This window comes from Crinia signifera, chromosome 4 (genome assembly GCF_055691185.1).
Source record: "Crinia signifera chromosome 4, ASM5569118v1, whole genome shotgun sequence".
NCBI lineage: Eukaryota > Metazoa > Chordata > Amphibia > Anura > Myobatrachidae > Crinia > Crinia signifera.
In genome coordinates this window covers 66,699,674-66,721,150 of record NC_139220.1, presented here as the reverse complement: position 1 = coordinate 66,721,150, position 21,477 = coordinate 66,699,674, and the positions used below count along the sequence as shown (strand labels likewise).

General features: G+C 45.0%; 1 protein-coding gene across 3 annotated transcripts in view; it reads right to left on the bottom strand.

Annotated features, from left to right (window-relative positions):
• The window catches only part of SLC23A1 (solute carrier family 23 member 1), a 514,139-nt gene that overhangs the window by 285,888 nt on the left and 206,774 nt on the right, over nt 1-21,477 (bottom strand). For all 3 annotated transcript variants that reach the window (XM_083181818.1, XM_083181819.1, XM_083181820.1), the window contains exon 7: nt 13,068-13,224. In XM_083181818.1, coding sequence (XP_083037944.1) covers nt 13,068-13,224 — 157 coding nt within the window. The remainder of the gene's footprint in view (nt 1-13,067; nt 13,225-21,477) is intronic.

The following is a 21,477-nucleotide window of genomic DNA, read 5'->3' as shown; positions in this document are numbered from 1 at the left end:
TGATATGACTGGCTAGGCGTGTGTTCCCTTACCTCCCTCACCACTTCACAACTTCACGTGTGTCCCTCCCGAAGCCGCACACTCGGTCTAATTGGATGACCATCCCCAGCTGTTTGGACTTCCTCTCCTCACCATTCATCCATCATATCCCAAAAAAATATTTATTGCTCCAAAGAGCCAAAAAAAGATGAAAAAAGAGCAAGAAAATGATTTGCTGCGGCTCTCCCACCCAGCCATCCATCCGGGACATTCCATCAAAAAAAAGAAGTACGATAGGAATGGATGAGACCATGGATGTCCATGAGGACATATTTTCATCCATAATGGATGATGTGGAGAGAGAAATCACCCATCTCCCCACCATTCATCCATCAAAGATTTAAAAATGTATGACTCTACAAAGAGCCAACCAATGTCGCAGAAAGAGGTGCAAGTAAAAGAATTGCTGGGGCCCTGCCACCCAGCCATCCATCCGGGACATCCCATCCAAAAAAGAAGTACAATAGGAATGGATAAGACCATGGATGTCCATGAGGACATATTTTCATCCATAATGGATGATGTGGAGAGAGAAATCACCCATCTCCCCACCATTCATCCATCAAAGATTTAAAAATGTATGACTCTACAAAGAGCCAACCAATGTCGCAGAAAGAGGTGCAAGTAAAAGAATTGCTGGGGTCCTGCCACCCATCCGGGACATCCCATCCAAAAAGAAGTACGATAGGAATGGATAAGACCATGGATGTCCATGAGGACATATTTTCATCCGTAATGGATGATGTGGAGAGAGAAATTACCCATCTCCCCACCATTCATCCATCAAAGATTTAAAAATTTATGACTCTACAAAGAGCCAACCAATGTCGCAGAAAGAGGTGCAAGTAAAAGAATTGCTGGGGTCCTGACACCCAGCCATCCATCCGGGACATCCCATCCAAAAAAGAAGTACGATAGGAATGGATGAGACCATGGCTGTCCTTGAGGACATATTTTCATCAATAATGGATGATGTGGAGAGAGAAATCACCCATCTCCCCACCAATCATCCATTAAAGTTTAAAAATTTATAATGCTACAAAGAGCCAACAAATGACGCAGAAAGAGGTGCAAGTAAAAGAATTGCTGGGGCCCTGCCACCCAGCCATCCATCCGGGACATCCCATCCAAAAAAGAAGTACCATAGGAATGGATGAGACCATGGATGTCCATGAGGATTGCAGGCCCTTGGATTTAACAGAGAAAGGGGAGCAGGACGGTGACGCTGGGCAGGCTGCTACATGTTTGCTCACAGTTTCTTTTGACAAAAACTTCTGATGGATGCGCTGCAAATGACGTAACAGTGAGGAGGTCCCAAGGTGCTGCACGTCCTTACCTCTACTTACAATAGCTTTGCAAACGCTACACACGGCTTGACAGTTGTTGTCCGGATTTGGGTAGAAATAATTCCATACATACGAGGTGGATTTTTTGGTCTTTTGCCCTGGCATGACAATGGGCTTTTCCATACCCCGGACAACAACTGTCTCCGTCGGTGCTTTAAAACAAACAACATCATCCTCAACATCGTCATCATCTGCATCCCTCTGTGTGCCAGCTTCACCAACAGAATCCACATCCTCATTCAATTCTTCAGAAGCATCCTCAATACCCAGGTCAGCATCTTGACTGTGGATGCTCTTGCACACACTTGCAGAGGGCACGCAAATGGTGGAATGAACCTCCTCTTCATGAACAGTATTTGAAAGGTCCGGCTCACATATGGCATCCGCGGACACACTGATACACTCATTTTTACAAGAAAAGTAAGTATATTGTAAGTGCACTGACAATCACAATGTTTATTTTTAAGATTTAACTTTTATTTTTATTCATTAAAAGGTGAAATATTTAAAATATAGAAAGAAACAGACGACTCATAGCCGCCGGAAAACTGTCTTATAAGCCCATAATACGGCAATAATATAACGCTGAGGGCAGCAATAACATTTGTAAAGTATTTGTCAGCGGCAGTATTTTCACATAGACAGCGGCGGTATGAGTATACTTTCTGGCTTGTTACAGCCGACTCATAGCCGCCGGAGAACTGTTTTATAAGCCCACAATACGGCAATAATAAACGCTGAGGGCAGTAATCATATTTGTGAAATAACTGTCAGTGGCAGTATCTTCACAATTACCGCAAAATACCTAACATAAAAATAACCATCCATCTCTATTTCATGAGCTGGGTTGTATGACTATCATTTAAATGGCATATATACCGGATATAGCTCAGTATACTTGAAAGCAATATCTGCAGGTTAACAAACAAGTGAAGAATGGTTATTTACTATGTATTATAATTGCACAACCCGTGAGAAGAGAACCTAAGCACTAGGTATTACAACACTTAGGCCCTTATTCAGATCTGTGCGGCCGGAGCCGCATACGTTGCTCCGGCCGCACAAATCAATCCCCGCCTACAATACGGATCGCCACGGCCGTCCGTACGCGGACGGCTGGCGATCCGCATGAAAAATGGTGGGGCGTACGCCTCCACCATGGTGGGAGCTGCCCCCTGCATTCGATGGTCGGCGACCATCGAAGGCAGGGCCGCACGCTCCACCAGCTCACGCAAGCTGAGACCACACGGACACTTGTCCGTGTGAAAGCTTGTTTGGGGGCGGAGAGCTGACATCCGGCGATGTCAGCTTTCCGCCCCCATCACTGGCGTCATAGCCTCATTACCATGCATACGCCCCGCGTTTGCATGGGAACGCCCATGAAACGCTGGGCGTATACATAGGTAAATGAGGCTATCAAGCCCCTCACGCCCCTATACGCCCCCTTTGCGGCGTATAATTTTTGTGTGCGGCGATTTCGCCTGCACATGCGCAGAGTGACCTCTGCGCATGTGCAGAGTGAAAACATCGGCGGTACGGCCGCACGCGAGCCGTACCGCACAGATTAGAATAAGGGCCATAGTGCAGCAGGCACAAATACTGTGTAATGAAATAACTGTCAGTAAAAATACTCCAGGTAGCCACCTTGCACAAGGCAGAAAATCTGTCAGACACCTTCTGATCCGAAAAACAAGATCTGATACATAAGGATCTATTGCATAACAGAAATTTGCAACATTTAAGCACAAAATATCTCTTCTTTAAATTGAACAGGGAGAAAAGTGCTAATATAAAGCATACAAGAGGCATATAGGGATAAAAGAACCCTACAATAATTTTGTTTGGGGAGCAGGGGTCATTGATATTTTAAACTATATTTCTTTCTTTATCTTTCTATATTTTAAATATTTCACCTTTTAATGAATAAAAATAAAAGTTAAATCTTAAAAATAAACATTGTGATTGTCAGTGCACTTACAATATACTTACTTTTCTTGTAAAAATGTGTGTCTTTGCATAAGTAGTAGGTGGCACCTCCTTTTGAAAAATATAGGGGAACTTCCCCAAGGAATTCTTATATTGGAGGAGATAGGACAATCTCACAAATATAAGAGACTGGTGTGGGAATCATTCTTTTTGTTTGTATACACTGATACACTCCTCTGGGATTTTTGACATTTGTGAACTCGCCTTTATCTTAAAAACTTTCATTCTTTTTTTTTGTAGTAGCAGAAGGGCTACAATCATTCTTCTGAGACGGCATATTGCCAATTTTATTTTTCTCTGCACGTGACTTAATTTTTTTTTATGGACCATTGTAAAATGAGATTTCTGCTTTGCTTTTACATGGCCTCTAGGCCTTTGACCATCGGCCTTGCCATCATGAATCTGACTGGTGGTAGCAGCTTCAGTACTTCTATCAGGTTGCTGATCTCCCACTAATTCCTCCTCCATCATCCTCCAAAAATTTGTTTTTATTTTAATACTTTTATTTGTTTTTTCTTATTTTTTACACTGGACACAGCCTGTGACAATGGACACTGCCCCTGGTCACTGGACACTGCCCCTGGACACAGCCCGTTACACTGGACACTGGATATATGCCGTCACAGTGGACACTGGATATAGTCCGTCACACTGGACACTGGATATAGTCCGTCACACTGGACACTGGATATATGTCGGAAATAGACAGGGGGTAGGTGTGTAGTAGAGGGTCCCAAACTGGGATCACTCTAAGGCACACTTCCCGGCGCTTGGCAATATCAGAAAAATTCTGTTTTTATGAGTTCTGTATATACAGGTTTATACAGCTGCTGCATGCACTCCTGTGGGTCTGTCGTGACTCACACAAAAAGAAAAAATAGGGTGGGGGTAGTTGGAGTGAATTGCGCTGCTGGTAGGACAAATGGATATTAGATTGGACACACTAATTGGCTGTGAAGATGAATGAGTAATGGACACACTGTTTGTAATTTGAATTATTTTATATGAAAAAATAGGAAATTAGCAATACATTTACAATCAGCAAATTAAAACACATTTATAAAAATATTTTCTAGTACAATAAAATTGTGAAGGCAATATAATTGAACTATGAAGTTGGGCTCCCAATTTATATGGAGATATCTTGATATTTAGTAGCAGCAGACTTTCAGTGATATAATTTGTTACACTATAGTCAATTTGTAAACAAATCACTTTTGTAGACAAAGTGAGAAACAAAATGTCCAGGTCATAAATGGACTGGTTTTGTTAGAAGATAGTAGCGATAATATCGGTTGTGGACATAAAATTGCAGACACAGGTATATATTTTGTATGCTCACCCTTTGTAGTCACACTTTTTCAAATAAGATTGGAGTGGAAATTCTCCAGCGCTCGGTTACCAGGTGTTGGTATGGGAGGATGATGTCTCCACTATTTGGTAATCCTGGTGCTCCTCTCGGCAAACGCCGGTGTAGCCTGCCAGTGGTTCAGTACGGTTTGCCCGCACTGACCACGGCGGAGAAGGAGTAACTTAAGATGTTTTGTTATACTGGGTGCTTCGTTGGATAAGGGCTCAGCTCCCCTGATGTGTTGGGGAAAGCAGTTGGTGGGGCAGCTGATGGCCGGCAGCGGGGGGGGGGAGAACGCTGCACTTCAGCTGAATTGTTGAGTCCAATAACGGCGGTGAGCCAGTAATTTTACCTGTGCTGCTGTAGCGTGGAGAGCGGCTAACGAAGGCAGCCAGTGACCGGCAGCGAGCAGGGATGCTGTACCTCAGCCGGCTGGTGTATCGAGCAGTCGGCAGTGACCAGCACTAGGCTTGTGCGGCTAGAAGGTTCTGGTCAGCGTGAGGCGGCAATAAGCCGGCAGCGTGTGGAGGGTTGCGCTGCTGCTGTGGAGAGAACTGAAGTCTGCTTGCGTGGATCTCCAAGTGAAAGTAGGTTGTGACGTCAACGCGTTTCGTCCCCTTCAGTCGAATGGGAACTTTTTCAAGACGGATAACACGGTTGTTTTGGAGGCTTTATTTAAAGGAGAGTTATTTACCTTAAGTGGCCACTTTAATCATTAATTAAACAGGTGGTAATTCACTTGAGCGGGCAACAGCTACTATGCTGTAGGTTTAACAGTAAAGGTGTGGACACTGCGCTAAAAATATATATGGGAGCAGCTCATTAAAATAAAACAGTATAATATAGGGATATGAGCGCTCATATCCCTATATTATGCTGTAGGTTTACCGCTGCGGTGCTTCTAATAGTTCAACAGAGTAAGTAAATGAATAAACAGTGTGTCCAGTAATCTTTAACAAATTATTCCAATTCAATAAGATACAGTAGATAGTCTGCTGTGACATAAATTATATAAAAAATCATTTATTAATTGTTATTATACTAAAATAAGAGAAAAAAGAAAAATATAATAGAAAAATATATATAAAGTGTGATTATACGGTATAAAATTAATCTGTGCATATCAATTCATTAGTAATCGACAAATATGGTTGCATGGGAGTTTCAAGATTATATATATTTCCATGTTCAAAACATTTAGACATTCTTGACTGTTTTGGAAATGTTAAAAAGAACATTGTATGTTAATGTGAATTGAGTTGTTACAACTACTATGAGAGGGAGAGAATTATATAGTGTATATTTCAAGTATTTTGCTTTATAAAATATTAATTTATCGACAAGGATGGAGAGTTATATTCATCTATAGAATTCTTATATTTATCAGACAGGGAGGGTCTAAAGAGATCATCAAAAAGTATATATATATATATGTTTTCATTCAGATTTACAAGAACAATTCAGGCTGGAGGATAGATAGCAGTTCAGAGAGGTGAACACTCGTCTATATAAATTATCATAGTTTTATTTATTTATTTAATTATTTATTATGCAGAGCATTTCGGAAGAGATTCCACTTGTGTGGTTCTTGAGCAATCAAAAAATCAGAAAATAAGAATAAGTAATATAAATATTTATATTAGTCAAATATAACCCATAGTATTAGCGTATCAAATCTGTAGTGGGTATAGCAGTATCTATATATATATATATATAGTCAAACAAGGTAAGTATTCATTTGAAGACAGCATCTAGAATTTAGGTGAATTAGTATTCTTTGGAGAGTTATATAATTTAATTTTATTATTAATTCTGATTCTGATTAATAACTGATTCTGCGAAACATAATTTTCTATATCGATCACCTCCTCTTTTTGTGATAACAATTTGTTCTATTCCGGTGACTGTCATACCATTTGGATCACCTCCGTGTTTTGCTAGAAAGTGGCGTGGGACACTATGATTTTTGCAGTTTCTTTAGTATATTGTTCCTGTGTTCCCTAAATCGGCTTTTTAGACTCCTAGTTGTTCGTCCCACGTACTGGAGTTTACATGGACACTCCAGTGCGTAGACGCAATAAGTTGTTTCACAGTTCAAAAATTGTTTTATAGGGAACACCTGTTTGTTGTGGGTAGATGTTATTTCTTTCTTCTTGTTAGACATAAATTTGCAAGTTATACATATATTCCTATTGCACTTGTAGTTGCCAATTGGTTTAGGGGGAATCCAAGTGGATGTTGGATTAGGATTTAGTGAGGGTAGCAGGCTTGGGGAAATATGGTCTTTTAGATTACTATTCCTTCTAAACGTAATTTTGGGGGTGATCTGGGTCTCTTGTAGAATTTTATCGTAGGATAATAATTTGAAGTTCTCCAGTACAATTTACAGCTACTAAATATCAAGATATCTCCATATAAATTGGGAGCCCAACTTCATAGTTCAATTATATTGCCTTCACAATTTTATTGTACTAGAAAATATTTTTATAAATGTGTTTTAATTTGCTGATTGTAAATGTATTGCTAATTTCCTATTTTTTCATATAAAATAATTCAAATTACAAACAGTGTGTCCATTACTCATTCATCTTCACAGCCAATTAGTGTGTCCAATCTAATATCCATTTGTCCTACCAGCAGCGCAATTCACTCCAACTACCCCCACCCTATTCTACTGGATATATGTCGTCACACTGGACACTGGATATATGTCGTCACACTGGACACTAGAAATATTTTGTCACACTGGACACTGGATATATGTCGTCACACTGGACAATGGATATATGTCACGCTGGACACAGGATATATGCCGTCACACAATGGTTACATGTCACACTGGACACTGGATATATGTAGTCACACTGGACAATGGATATATGTCACACTGGACACTGGATATATGTCGTCACACTGGACACAGGATATATGTCACACTGGACACTGGATATATGTCATCACACTGGACACAGGATATATGTCGTCACACTGGACACAGGATATGTCACACTGGACACTGGATATATGTCGTCACACTGGACACAGGATATATGTCGTCACACTGGACAATGGATACATGTCACGCTGGACACAGGATATATGCCGTCACACAATGGTTAGATGTCACACTGGACACTGGATATATGTGGTAACACTGGACAAAGGATATATGTTGTCACACTGGACACAGGATATATGTCGTCACACTGGACAATGCATATATGTCACGCTGGACACAGGATATATGCCGTCACACAATGGTTAGATGTCACACTGGACACTGGATATATGTAGTCACACTGGACAATGGATATATGTCACACTGGACACTGGATATATGTCGTCACACTGGACAATGGATATATGTCACGCTGGACATTAATTAAGGAAAACATAGGCCCACTAACTGATACTAGTGGAAAAAGTGTTACTGAGGACAAGGGAAAAGCAAAACTGTTAAATGAGTTCTTCTCATCAGTATTTACTAAGGGAGAGCAGACTGTGGAACGAACATTTACCACAAACGGGACAAATAAGCCAGATCTCATTGTGGATTTCACGCCGAAGGAAATAATACTGAGGCTAAGCAAACTCAAATGGAATTAAGGGATAAACTAGCTACCCCCCTACATTATATCTTTAGCAAGTCACTATAGTCAGGTATAGTACCAAAAGATTGGAGAATAGCAGAGGTAGTGCCAATATTCAAAAAAGGAAAAAAGGAAGATCCCGCTAATTACAGACCCGTTTCCTAGATTTCGCTAAAGCATTTGATACTGTCCCACACAAGAGATTGATTAATAAAATGGAGAACCTAGGATTGGGTGAAAATATCTGCAGATGGGTAGGGAATTGGCTATGTAATAGAGAACAAAGAGTGGTTGTGAATGGTGCCGTATCAGATATGATACCGGTACTAAGTGGAGTGCCCCAGGGTTCGGTTTTGGGGCCCATTTTGTTTAACATTTTTATTAACGATATTGGGATAGGGTTACTCAGCAATGTATCCATCTTTGCGGACGATACAAAACTTAGCAAAGTCATCAAATCACCAGAAGATGTCACCATGCTTCAAAATGATCTTGCAATTCTAGATGAGTGGGCAAAAAAATGGAAGATGAAGTTCAATGTAGATAAATGTAAGGTTATGCACCTTGGGAGACACAACCAGTGTGCAAGTTACAACCTTAGCGGAGAGGAACTGGGTAATTCCATACTTGAAAAGGATCTAGGAGTCCAAATAGACAGCAATCTAGGATGTAGTGCCCATTGTAATGTAGCTACAAAAAAGGCCAACAAAATTCTGGCATGTATTAAGAGGGGAATGGAAACTAGGGACTCAAGGGTAATTATGCCACTATATAAAGCATTGGTGAGCCCTCACCTAGAGTACGGAGTACAGTTCTGGGCCCCACACTATAAAAAGGACATCATAGAATTAGAAAAAGTCCAAAGGCGAGCAACAAAGCTTATTAGGGGAATGGAGAATTTAAGCTACGGGGAGAGATTAAGCAATTTGGGACTATTTACATTAGAAAAGAGACGTTTAAGGGGGGACATGCTCAACATGTACAAGTATATCAAGGGCCAATATAAGGAACTGTCACACACCCTATTTTCTACTAGAAAGGAATCTAGGACGCGAGGGCATGAGTATAGATTAGAAGAAAAAAGATTTCATTCAGCTAGTAGAAAGAATTTCTTTACAGAACAGTCAAACTCTGGAACTCTCTTCCCAGAGAGGTGGTAACGGCTGGCTCATTAAATGCGTTCAAGGCAAAGTTGGACAAACATTTACTGGAGAAAAACATCCATGGGTACAAATAAGAAATATAATTTGTCTGTAAAATACCAGAACCTACCAAATCAGCAATGGATATCTATACCAGGTTGAACTAGATGGACGCAAGTCTTTTTTCAGCCTTACCTACTATGTAACTATGGACACAGGATATATGCCGTCACACAATGGTTACATGTCACACTGGACACAGGATATATGTCGTCACACTGGACAATAGATATATGTCACACTGGACACAGGATATATGTCGTCACACTGGACAATGGATATATGTCACGCTGGACACTGGATATATGCCGTCACACAATGGTTACATGTCACACTGGACACTGGATATATGTCGTCACACTGGACAATAGATATATGTCACACTGGACACAGGTTATATGTCACACTGGACACTGGATATATGTTGTCACACTGGACACTGGATATATGTTGTCACACTGGATACTGGATATATGTCGTCACACTGGACACTGGATATATGTAGTCACACTGGACACAGGATATATGTCGTCACACTGGACACAGGATATATGTCACACTGCACACTGGATATATGTAGTCACACTGGACACTGGATATATGTAGTCACACTGGACACAGGATATATGTCGTCACACTGGACAATGGATATATGTCACACTGGACACTGGATATATGTCGTCACACTGGACAATGGATATATGTCACGCTGGACACAGGATATATGTCTTCACACTGGACAATGGATATATGTCACGCTGGACACTGGATATATGCCGTCACACTGGACACAGGATATATGTCGTCACACTGAACACAGGATATATGTCGTCACACTGGACACAGGATATATGTCCTGACTCGTGACACTGGACAATGGATATAGGCCGTCACACTGGACACAGCCTCTTGTATTACTGCAGCCCCTGTACAGAGTGTACTACTCAGCAGCACTGCAGCCCCTGTGTGTGAGCACTGCAGCACTGAGTTAGTTAAATCACACAACACAGGGCTCAGGGCTAAATAAATCACAACACAGGGCTTAGGGCTAAATAAATCACAACAGGGCACGGGCCACAGGACAGCCCCTGGACAGTGGACATTGCAGCCCCTGCGTGTGAGCACTGCAGCACCTAGTTAGTTAAATCACACTACATGGCTCAGGCCTATAAACAGTCACAGACTCAATACAAGTCTACAAGACAGTGCACGGAGCACAGGGCAGTGAGGGCACAGGGCAGGTCAAGTAGCACAGCATGGCACGGAGCACAGCACAGGGCACACAGAGCTTCCCAACCACGCTCTTCCCTCTCCAAGATTGGAGTGAAGATGGCGGGGCACGCATGCGTCTTTTATGAGATCCCGCTCCCGCAAGAATCTGACAGCGTGAGGATGACGTTTTGCCTCGTTTTTGGTCCGGAATTGAGGCGTAAAACTCCCGAGCCGCCTTGGATCCTGACCCGGATCCCGGGATTCGGATCTCGGGAATCCTGACCCGCTCATCTCTAATAAAAATATATTCATGTGTCTTTTCGTTTAAGCCCCTGAGACACACCGTATCCAGTAGATGAATCCATCTAGCTTTTCTTCTCAACAGACCCCTATCTCCTCCTCTAGGGAGGGAGGGGGGATTATCCAGTCAATGTCCATGTATCGCAATGATGACAGTTGATGCCCCTCTTTCATGAAGTGGGCCGCTACTAGTTTGTCCGTAGACCCTGTAGCACAGGCTAAACGAATTGAGAATCTATGCTGATTTATCCTCTCCCTTAGAGTCCTAATCGTTTTGCCCACATACATTAAGCCGCAGGGGCAGATCAAGTAATAAATTACGTGATCAAGTTGGCAATACAGGCAGTGTTTGAGGTAGATCTTCGTACCTTGGTGAGGATGACAAAATAAAGGGCTAGTAATCAGTGCTCTGCACATAGTGCAGCCCAGACACTTGTAGCATCCATTTTTCTTGCTGAGCCACTTGTCATTGTCTGGTTTCGTCGGTTTCATTTTTGGTCCTAGAAGATGATCTTGTAAGTTCCGTCCTCTCTTGATACTCAGGAGAGGTTGCGCAGGTCCCATCTTCTTGAATGCATCATCAGTCGAAATCAGCGACCATTCGGTTTTAATGATTCGCTGGGTATTTTTAAGATTGGTGTCACAGTGGATATTCATAATTAAACGTGTGGGAGCTGTACCCTCCATTGTTCTCGCCGCTTGTTCCTTGAACCTTTCTCCTAGCTCTGGTGAGGCTACTATGAATTATCCATTACAAGTGTGTATTATATTTTTCTATTCTTTGCAGTCCTTCTCACTGCCACTTACCCAGTGACCAGTACCTCTGGGCCTGCCATTTGCAGGGCTGGTGGTGTGTTCAACCGGGGAAGAAGAGGAGCATGCCACTACCATGGTCCAGACTCCTATAGAGCCTGCACACCATGTGCCACTGCCATTAGTGGCTCTAGAGGAGGGGCTGCAGCACAGTTTGAAATTCAAAAAGGGGAGCCATACACCCCAACTGCCAGTGAGTCAGTTTGCAATTTAGGACACTGACCACTGCCAAAGCTAACATAACCACTACAAAGGACACTGATACTACTTGACCCTTCACCATTTTTAGGTGCAACAGACAGCAACCGAATAGCCATTTTACTATGGGGATGATTCTAGTTGTCTCGCTAAGCAGCATAACATCCCCTCTGCTTTGCGAATGGATGTTTTGCATAAACATCCAAATGCAGGGTAGCATAGGGGGCGAAATCATTTGATAGTCACCGACCATCAAATGATTTTTCCCCTGTTTGCAAGTATAAGTAAGTCTTGATTGACCTATAATTGTGTTGTCCGGTCTGAGAATAGGGTGGGCGGAAGACGTCCTGTGATGTCAGCCGCCCACCCCCAGCAGGCAGCTGCCCACCTGCATTTGCATGGGGATGCCCAGCATTTTCCTGGGCACACCCACTATTTCTCTGGGTACGCCCAGAAATCGCTGGGTGTCCCCATGTGGAGGCCCCCTGCCTGCCTCCATGCCAACCCCCTGTGCAAAGTACTTGGGGACTGTGCAAGTTATATAGAAATATAGAATTCCTTTATTCGTCTCACAATGGAGACATTTTCAATCGTTACAGCAAGTTTCAAGTACAGATAAGAGTAATAGCATAATAATACAAACACACATAATAAGATAAGATCCAAACAATATAACTCAAGAATCTAGGAACATGCAGGTCTTGCAGAAGGCGTCCACACAGCAGCCCTGCCCATGCGCATATACAGAGTGCAAACATCGGTCCCCGGTGCAAATATGCCAGGGACTGATCAGATTAGAATCAGGCCCTATGTGCAGGTCTAGCTTCTCTGCTACAACTTCAGGAGGACAAGGCAGTGGTGTTGTTGCAGAGATAAAGGAAGATAAACTGGAGTTGACAGCCCATCTCTAATGTAAGATACCTCCTATACCTGAGTTATCTGTGACCATACTTCCTCCCAAGGCCCTTGCGCCAAGGGTACCAAATAAGCAAATGTACAAAATATAATAAAGAACAATAAACATACATACATGGGTATGGAAAACGGAACCATGGAGAACTGGACATTATTTCTCCTCTTGCATCAGTTCTTGCATTATATCCATATGCTGTACTTTGCGGAGGAAACACATCAGTCAGTGTTAAAATATAGCACAGTAACCAGACTAGCATAATTGCCATGATAATCTGAAAATAGAAGTAATATGTCTGTTATTTTTCTGTCTTAATATAACATTCTTTCAATTTGGTACTTGTTTAGTTCCACGGCGGCAGCATGGCCGTGCGCGACTTCCGGGTTCGGCGCTCGGCAAACTTTCTAAAATAAACTAAATAAACTCCATGGCAACGTGGATAGTTCATACCCCCACTATCCATGTTGGCATGGAGTTGATCTTAGATAGTGTGGTGAGTGTAGTGAGCCACCGAGCCCGCAGTGTGGGCGAGCGCAGCGAGCTCTGCAAGTGGACTCAGATGTGCGACCATGCTGCCGCCGTGAAACTACAAGTACCTTCAATTTAACAGAGTCATAGTTGCCTCTACTCCCTTAATTTCTTCAGTATGCTAGAAATAAAGGGAAGTCTACCTGCAAAGTAAATGTACATTGGAAGATTCTGCACAGACAAGAATGTAGGTTACAGTGAGGTTAAACCAACATATGAATGTTTTTATGAATTACTATAGGTTTATATGAATTACTATAAAACCTATAACATGTATAGGTTTTAAAAATAAAGCAGCCAGTTTTTACTCTGCACAGAAACAACATACCCAAATCTATCTCTCCCTGCACATGTTACATCATCCCCACCTGCAGTACAAATGGTTTTGTCCATTAGAGTCAGAATTTGCTTTTGCAAGTAAACAAGAATCAGACCCTAAGGGGGAAATGTAATAGGATGAGAGATTCAGAAAGTGAGAAACCTCAATTTTTTTTAAAGTGGCGATCATTTACACTGCAAAACCAGATTGATTTTGAAATGTAAATGATTACCGCTTTTTAAAAAAACTGGAGATATTTTACCAGATCTCTCACTTTCTGAATTTCTCATCCTAGTAAATTTAACCCAATGGGGGAAATTTACTAAGAATATGAATACTACTCAGTTGTATTCATATTCTAAATACGAATGAATACGACTGGCTACGGACGTATTTTTACAGAAATATGATTCGTAAATAGGGCAGATTTACTAAGCTACCCCATTTACGAATTTGTATGCCGATGCCGTAGCCAGTCGTATTCTGTCAAATACTAATTTAAACATACTAGTCATATCACCTCTCAACCTGCTTTTCTCCAGTGAAAACATATTCAGCGTGGTTAACCTATACTTGCATTCTAGTGATTTGCAACATTTTACTGTCTTAGTCACCCTTCCCTGTACCTGTTCCAATTCATTTACAGTATGTTCTTTTTAAGGTGCAATGCCCAGAACTGAACACAGTTTTCCAAGTGTGGTCTCACCAATACCTTGTAAAGAGGCACTATCAATTTGGAACCCCTTGAACCCATTTCTCTTTTAATGCATGCTCTTAGCTGTAACCGAGCCTATTCAATAAACTGCTGTAGTAGACATTTGCATACAGGATAAAGTGTCCCTTGTGTCACACTGGCTCTAACCTAACAGTCTCTCCAATAAAGCAAGCACGCTGGTTGTGCAAGTACTTGCTGTACTCCTGGCTGTAAACAGAGTCTATGCAGTATAACAGCTGTAGTAGACAATCAGCATTACCATCAAGGCACACCTGTATTAGCATAGATAACTATGCTCCTCCCACTGGCTGGTCGCATGACTTTAGCAACAGTACACATCTTTATTAGCATAAATCACAAAGTTCCTCCCACTGACTGTAAGTATTTATAGTACACATAGTAACATAGTAATTAAGGTTAAAAAAATAAACAGGAGCACCGATGGCTGATTAAGCTAGAGGTGACATAAATCACCTAAGGGGGATCATGCTGCACTAGGGAACAGTTAGTAAGGAAGGGCTGCGTCTGGCAGCCAATGGGTGCAGTGGGAGGAGTTAGGAGGGGAGAAACAGAGCCGGCCTTATCCAATTTGATGCCCTAGGCAAGATTTTTGTTGGCGCCCCCTAGCAGATGATACCACCACCAAATATTCAACTGACCCCCCCGCACTCACCATTTCCACCTCACGTGGAAATGGTGAGTGGGGCCGTGAAAACGTATCACATACCATAATGCATATTACACATAAAATCACACACCGTAATGCCCATTACACATTATACCAAACACTGTGGTACCCATTATACATAATGACACACACCGTAATGCTCATTACAAATTATGCCACACACCATAATGCCCATTACACATTATACCAAAACTGTAATGCCCATTATACATAAGCCACACACCGTAATGCCCATTACACATAATACTAAACACCGTAATGCCAATTACACATAATATCACATGCCGTAATGCCCATTACACATGTTACACACCGTAATGCCCATTACAGATAATATTACACATTGTAATGCCCATTACACATATTACATACCGTAATGCCTATTACGTAATGCTCCGTCACCATGGAGAGGCGTCTTGCGTCTCCATGGTGACGGGGCGAGAGGTGGATGTATACTGATGACGTGGGGAAGTCCTGGTCGGAAGTGTGGATTACGTGCACTGGGTGATGGGGATATAAGGTCAGTGTTTTTAATTTGGTGTTATGCCTGATGACGAATTAATGAAATTTGAAATGTTGCAAGAGATTGCCCTGTCGGAGTAACTTTATTACCTGTGTGCTGCCTGTGCCACCTGCGGGTGGTGAGAGGAGATATATATATATATATATATATATATATATATATATATATATATATACTTCCAAGAAAAGGGCACTCAGGGACTCCAGATAGGTGAAACAAACGGACTGATTTATTGCTCAGTCATAGGTTGTCAAACCAGTCCGTTTGTTTCACCTATCTGGAGTCCCTGAGTGCCCTTTTCTTGGAAGTATACATTTGGAGCTGCAAAGTTCCTAACTGCAGGCACCGGGGCAAGTTACTCTGGCTCTACCTAAGCCCTGAAGTGCCGGTTCATATATATATATATATATATATATATATATATATATATATATATATATATATATATATATATATACATACTGTACAACTGTATATATATATATATATATATATATATATATATACTGCTGCACAATGTACTCGGAGAGAGTCAGCTTAGACGGTGCCTCGGTATTCCAATAGGAAGTAATATGTAGCGCAGGCATCCCTGGCACTCGTCCGGAATAACAGCGACGGAATATGAAATAAATCAGCCCAATACAGTGGGTGCTGATGACAGTGGCGTCGCACCTGCCACCATAACACAGAATTTGCTGCTGCGTGGCTCACTGTCCCTCCTCCACTACTCCCAGCACGCACCGCGGTGGCTGGAGAAGGTGGGACAGAGTGAGATGTGACGGCGAGCACTGAGCCGCCTGCTGCCCACGTCACCGCATGCGTCATGTGAGGGTGTGCCGCGTCTGGCCGGGCGGACGTGATAAACAGTAAGCTCCGCCTGACATCATTAACAGGGCAGCTGGAGGCGGCCGTGGTGATCCGGCGAGCTATGTATGCGGGCCTGTGGCGAAAAGTATGTAAAGAGTGGATTGTCACCCAGCCCAGCTCAGTTGCGTAACTATAAATTTTGCTCCCCCCAAAAATAATTGTAGCGCCCCCTCTTCTGAGTGCCAAAACAGGGAAATAAAAAAAAAATGAAATAAAAAATTAAATATAGGCATCAATATATAGATATCTAACTATACAGATGAAAAAATGACACCTGTGTTTTGCATAGTTAACAGGGGATATACACACACACACTGTAACACACTGTGTGTGACACTCACCCCCTCTGGAACACCCGTTATGCTCCATGCTGCTTAGGCTCCAGAGTCCACCCTGTAAAGTCTCACGAGTCATGCTGGAAGTAAGGGACAGTCTGCAAACTACTTGCCACTAAGTGTAATCCAGAGTGTTTGAATACACTTGTAAAGTGGAAAATAGTTTACAGACTATCCCTTAATCCAGTGTGTGACACTGTGAGCTCTAGCAGACCTGAGAGGACATGCAGGGACTGGAGACAGAAGAAATCAGCGCAGCTCCGTGACCCCAGCGCCCTCTCTTATCCTGCACAGCAGGAGAGAAGGCAAGTCAGGGAGAGCGCCTCGCAGACCCCCTTCGGTCCTGGCTCCTCCAAGCCAGCGCGGGGGTTGCGGCATGCTAAATACGCCACTGCTGAACGTAATGATGCTGCCCCTAGGCATAGGCTGCTGCCCTAGGCAATTGCCTAGCCTGCCTATGCCTAGGGCCGGCCCTGGGGAGAAAGGTCTGCTGACCAGAGAGTTGCTTCCTCTCTGGAGATTTTCCTGGATCCGGTAAGACGTCTGCCTTGCCGGCTCCTGTGCTACCCTGCTATATTTATCTTTACTAACTATCTTTCTTTCCATAGCTTTCTTCCTTACTTTCTTCACTATCCTGTCCCTCTCTCTTAGCGCTAGCTGTCCCTGCGATTCACTATGCCCCGGCCGTCCCGGACTTCGCGCCCCCCCGCCCGCCTGGCTGACGCGCTGGACTCACCCATAGCCGGTCCTGCCACCGGGGCCTCCCCAGGCCCGCGGCGGGGTAGTCGGAGAAGTCCGGCGGGCGTCCAGCGGTCAGCGGCGAGTGCGGCACGTGGGCGCGCTTCCCGCAATGATGACGCGGCCGGCGGTCCCGGCGCGAGGCGTGCCAGCGGACGCCCGGCCGCAGCTCGAGTTACCCGGGGGGGGGGGGGAGAGGCGGCAGGGGGGCTCGCAGCAGTGCTGCGCGGGGCACACATCAGGCTCCAGGAGCTGGGAGAGGCGCCGCTGCGGGCGCTAGGCCGGCGGCGGTGCCGGACACAATGCAGACGCCGGCGGCGCTGAGACAGGCGATGGGGGGGGGGGCACATACGGTGGGGGCCCTGGCCAGGCTGCAGGGCGCCCATCTGGCATCCCCATCCTAGCCAGCAGGCTGGCTAGGAGTAATGATGAGGTGCCACCTGCCGCCCGCCCCTCCAATATACCGAGGCTGGCCAGTAGGGTGGCTAGGGGCGGGCGCAGGGCTAGTCAGGCCGCATGGGTTCCGGGGGACACTGGGGAGGTGGTGAACCCCCCCCATCCCCGGCTATATTGGGTATGTCCCCCTTGCGGTTAGCCAGGAGGCAGTGGCTGCGGAGGTCCAGGCTATTGCCTCGGCGCGCGGGCGGGGGAGGTGCCCCAGGTGTCACAGGGTCTGAGGTAACAGCTCAGCAGGCGCAACAAGCAGGGGGGTCTGTGCAGGCTGAAGACAGGTGGCGGCAGTTAGTGTCGGTGTTGGTCCCGCTGCTCAGCCAGACTGCGCCGAGCTCTCCTTCCAGGGGGCCACAATCGGGTAGTTCCACTGCGCTGCTCCCCAGTGTGTCCCTTTCACAAAGTGTCATGCCTACTCCAATGCCGGCTGTTCCTGTGGCTGCACCGATCGAGGAGGCGTCAACATCCGGCCCGCTGGTCGGTTCCGGGGGCACGTCCAGCCCAGCGACTCAGACGATGGCTGTGGCGGTGGCAGGAACATCAGGTGGGTCAGCGCGTAAGGCGAATCGGCGCAGGCGCAAGTCACGCACCTACTCTTCCTCCTCCGGGTCCAATTGCGTGACATCGGAGGAGGAGGGCGGTCATAGGTCGCGGCGGAGGCATCGGCATTCTAGGCGACGCCGTAGGTACTCCCGATCCACCAGCGGGAGCTCTGGATCACCACTTTTCCCAAAAGGAAATGTGGTGCGCTGCGATTATACGGCGGTGTGCAGGGGTTTGCGTCGGAGTGTTCAGGAGCGAATCAATGAGGGAAAGTACGTGAGCTTCTTCACTATGACTGCGCAGGCTGAGAAGGAATATTGCGCTGCGAAACGGAAAGGGGGTATAGGGGAGGCAGCTTATTGCACTTACCATAGATGGCAGGTGGGGCTCTTCATGTTCGCCGCCTGCTATCTGGAAACCAGGCCGCAGGAACACATGAATGTTGTGCGATATATGCACATGATTCATGAAATGTTTATGTCAGATGGCAGCGCGGCATGGAAATCATATGATGAGGATTTCCGACACAAGCAGTCGAGGTCCTGTATCATTGATTTTGGGTGTAAAGACGTAGAGCTTTGGGTGGGGAAGAAGCCTGTATCCTCCGCTACCCCTCCCCCTCCCCCCGCTGCTACACCTACTCCTCCGGCTGCGGGTGTGGTAGCCAAGCGGGCCCCTCCCCCCTTTCGGGGTGGCGCAGGTGGAGCACCCGCGGGTAGATGCTTTGGATTTAACGGGGTCGGCTGCAACCTGGGGGCGCGCTGCAGATTTAAGCATGCCTGCGCCCGGTGTTGGGGCCCTCATCCTGTCAGCGTGCAGCGCTGGGGAAGATGTTCCCAGCTGCTGCGGGAGGAGGGGGGTCCCTGCGACTGCTGAGGGGAGGGGGGTACCTGTCCTGTCAGCCTGCGGTCGGAGCTCAGCGGAGGGGATGATGTGCGCCGCTACAAACAGTGTCGGCGGTCCCTCCAGCGCATAGGAACTAGTACTAGTTCCCATGCGCCAGAGGGACCCCCGCCACTGACTGTACATTCGCCGCAGGAACTTCGCGGCTGCGGGGAGTGGTACAGCAGCGGCGCACATCATCCCGTCCGCAGAGTGAGCTCCGACCTCAGGCTGACAGGTACCCCCCTCCCCTCAGCAGCCGCAGGGACCCCCCTCCTCCCAGCACCCAGGGACAGCACTCCCCATCTACCCCCTAAAAAACACTGAACCTGGGTCAGCCCTGCCTTAAATATTATATATATATATATTTTTTCTATAAATATATATATATATATATATATATGTATATATATATATATATATATATATATATATATATATATATAGCTGCTGGGGGCGGCGGCACTCGGTCCAGGAAGAAATGAAAACTCAGGAGGCTGTGTAATTAAACACCAACGTTTCAAACCCGTGCAGGTTTTTTTATCATGGTGAGCAAAAGACTTTTGCTCACCTTGATAAAAAACCCGCACGGGTTTGAAACGTTGGTGTTTAATTACACAGCCTCCTGAGTTTTCATTTCTTCCTGGACCGAGTGCCGCCGCCCCCAGCAGCTAAATACAGGCACCTGCAGCCGGCAGGTGTATCACACGGAGGGCACCGGGCTTCTACCCTTAGCCGCATAGCACCAGGTTGGAGTGCCGCACACATGCAATCGTCTATATATATATATATATATATATATATATAAAATATATATATGTAACCCCTGGGAGTGCTGCAGTTGGACTTGAGCACCCAGAGGCTACTAATAACTTCTACACAAATAAGGAGAGAGATGGACAGTGTCTTTTAACATTCCAGGAAGAGAAACTACACCTCCCAGGAGGCCACTGTAAAAAGGGGGAGGAGCTAAAAACGGATCTGTGTGTGGGAGCACTGGAATCCCCCAGTGCATTAGAGATGGGCAAAACGGATCTTTTCGCAGACCCGGCTCGACCCGGGTCGGTCACTGAAAAGATCTAGATCCTTTGGGCGGCTCTACGGATCAGTTTGTGTAAAAAAGACAGTTATTTATGGTTTGAGTTAGTGTACCATACCTCCCAACATGACCCTTTCCAGGAGGGACACAATGCTCTGTTTCTGGACTTCCCTCTTAATGTTTGATTGTTATTACCTGTGTGGAAACACCTTTCTTATCCATTTACCTGTTTAGAACAGGTAATAGCAATCATTCGTTAAGAGGGAAGTCCAGAAACAGAGCAAAGTCGTAGGTCAGAGATGGGGAACCTTTGGCCCTCCAGCTGTTGTTGGACTACACATCCCAGCATGCCCTGCTACAATTTGCTATTTGGCCATGATAACACTGTTGCAGGGAATGCTGGGATGTGTAGTCCAACAACAGCTGGGGCCAAAGGTTCTCTAACCCTGACCTAGGTGGTGCACTTAACATAGATAGTCGTTTGGTCGACTGATCTAGGTCGACATTAGGTCAACAACACTAGATCGACATGCTGAAAGGTCGACGTGGAACAAGATCGACATGGTTATAGGTCAACATGAGGAAGGTCGACAGGTCATAAGGTCGACATGGGGATTTTCACTGTTTTTTGAGCCGACATGTGCCGACAGGCGGTATTTCATGCCCTACCTTCCACTAGGGCATGGAGTGAGATTATAATAGTGTGGCGAGCGAAGTGAGACACTGTGCCCAAAGCATTGCGAGCGATGCGAGGGTCCGATTCTCACTTCCAACTGTGTCCATGTCAACTGTGACATTCGGGTCAAAAAACAGCGAAAACCTCATGTCGACCTTATGACCTTCCTCATGTCATCCTAACGTCCATGTCTACCTTTTCCCATGTCAACCTTTTCCCATGTC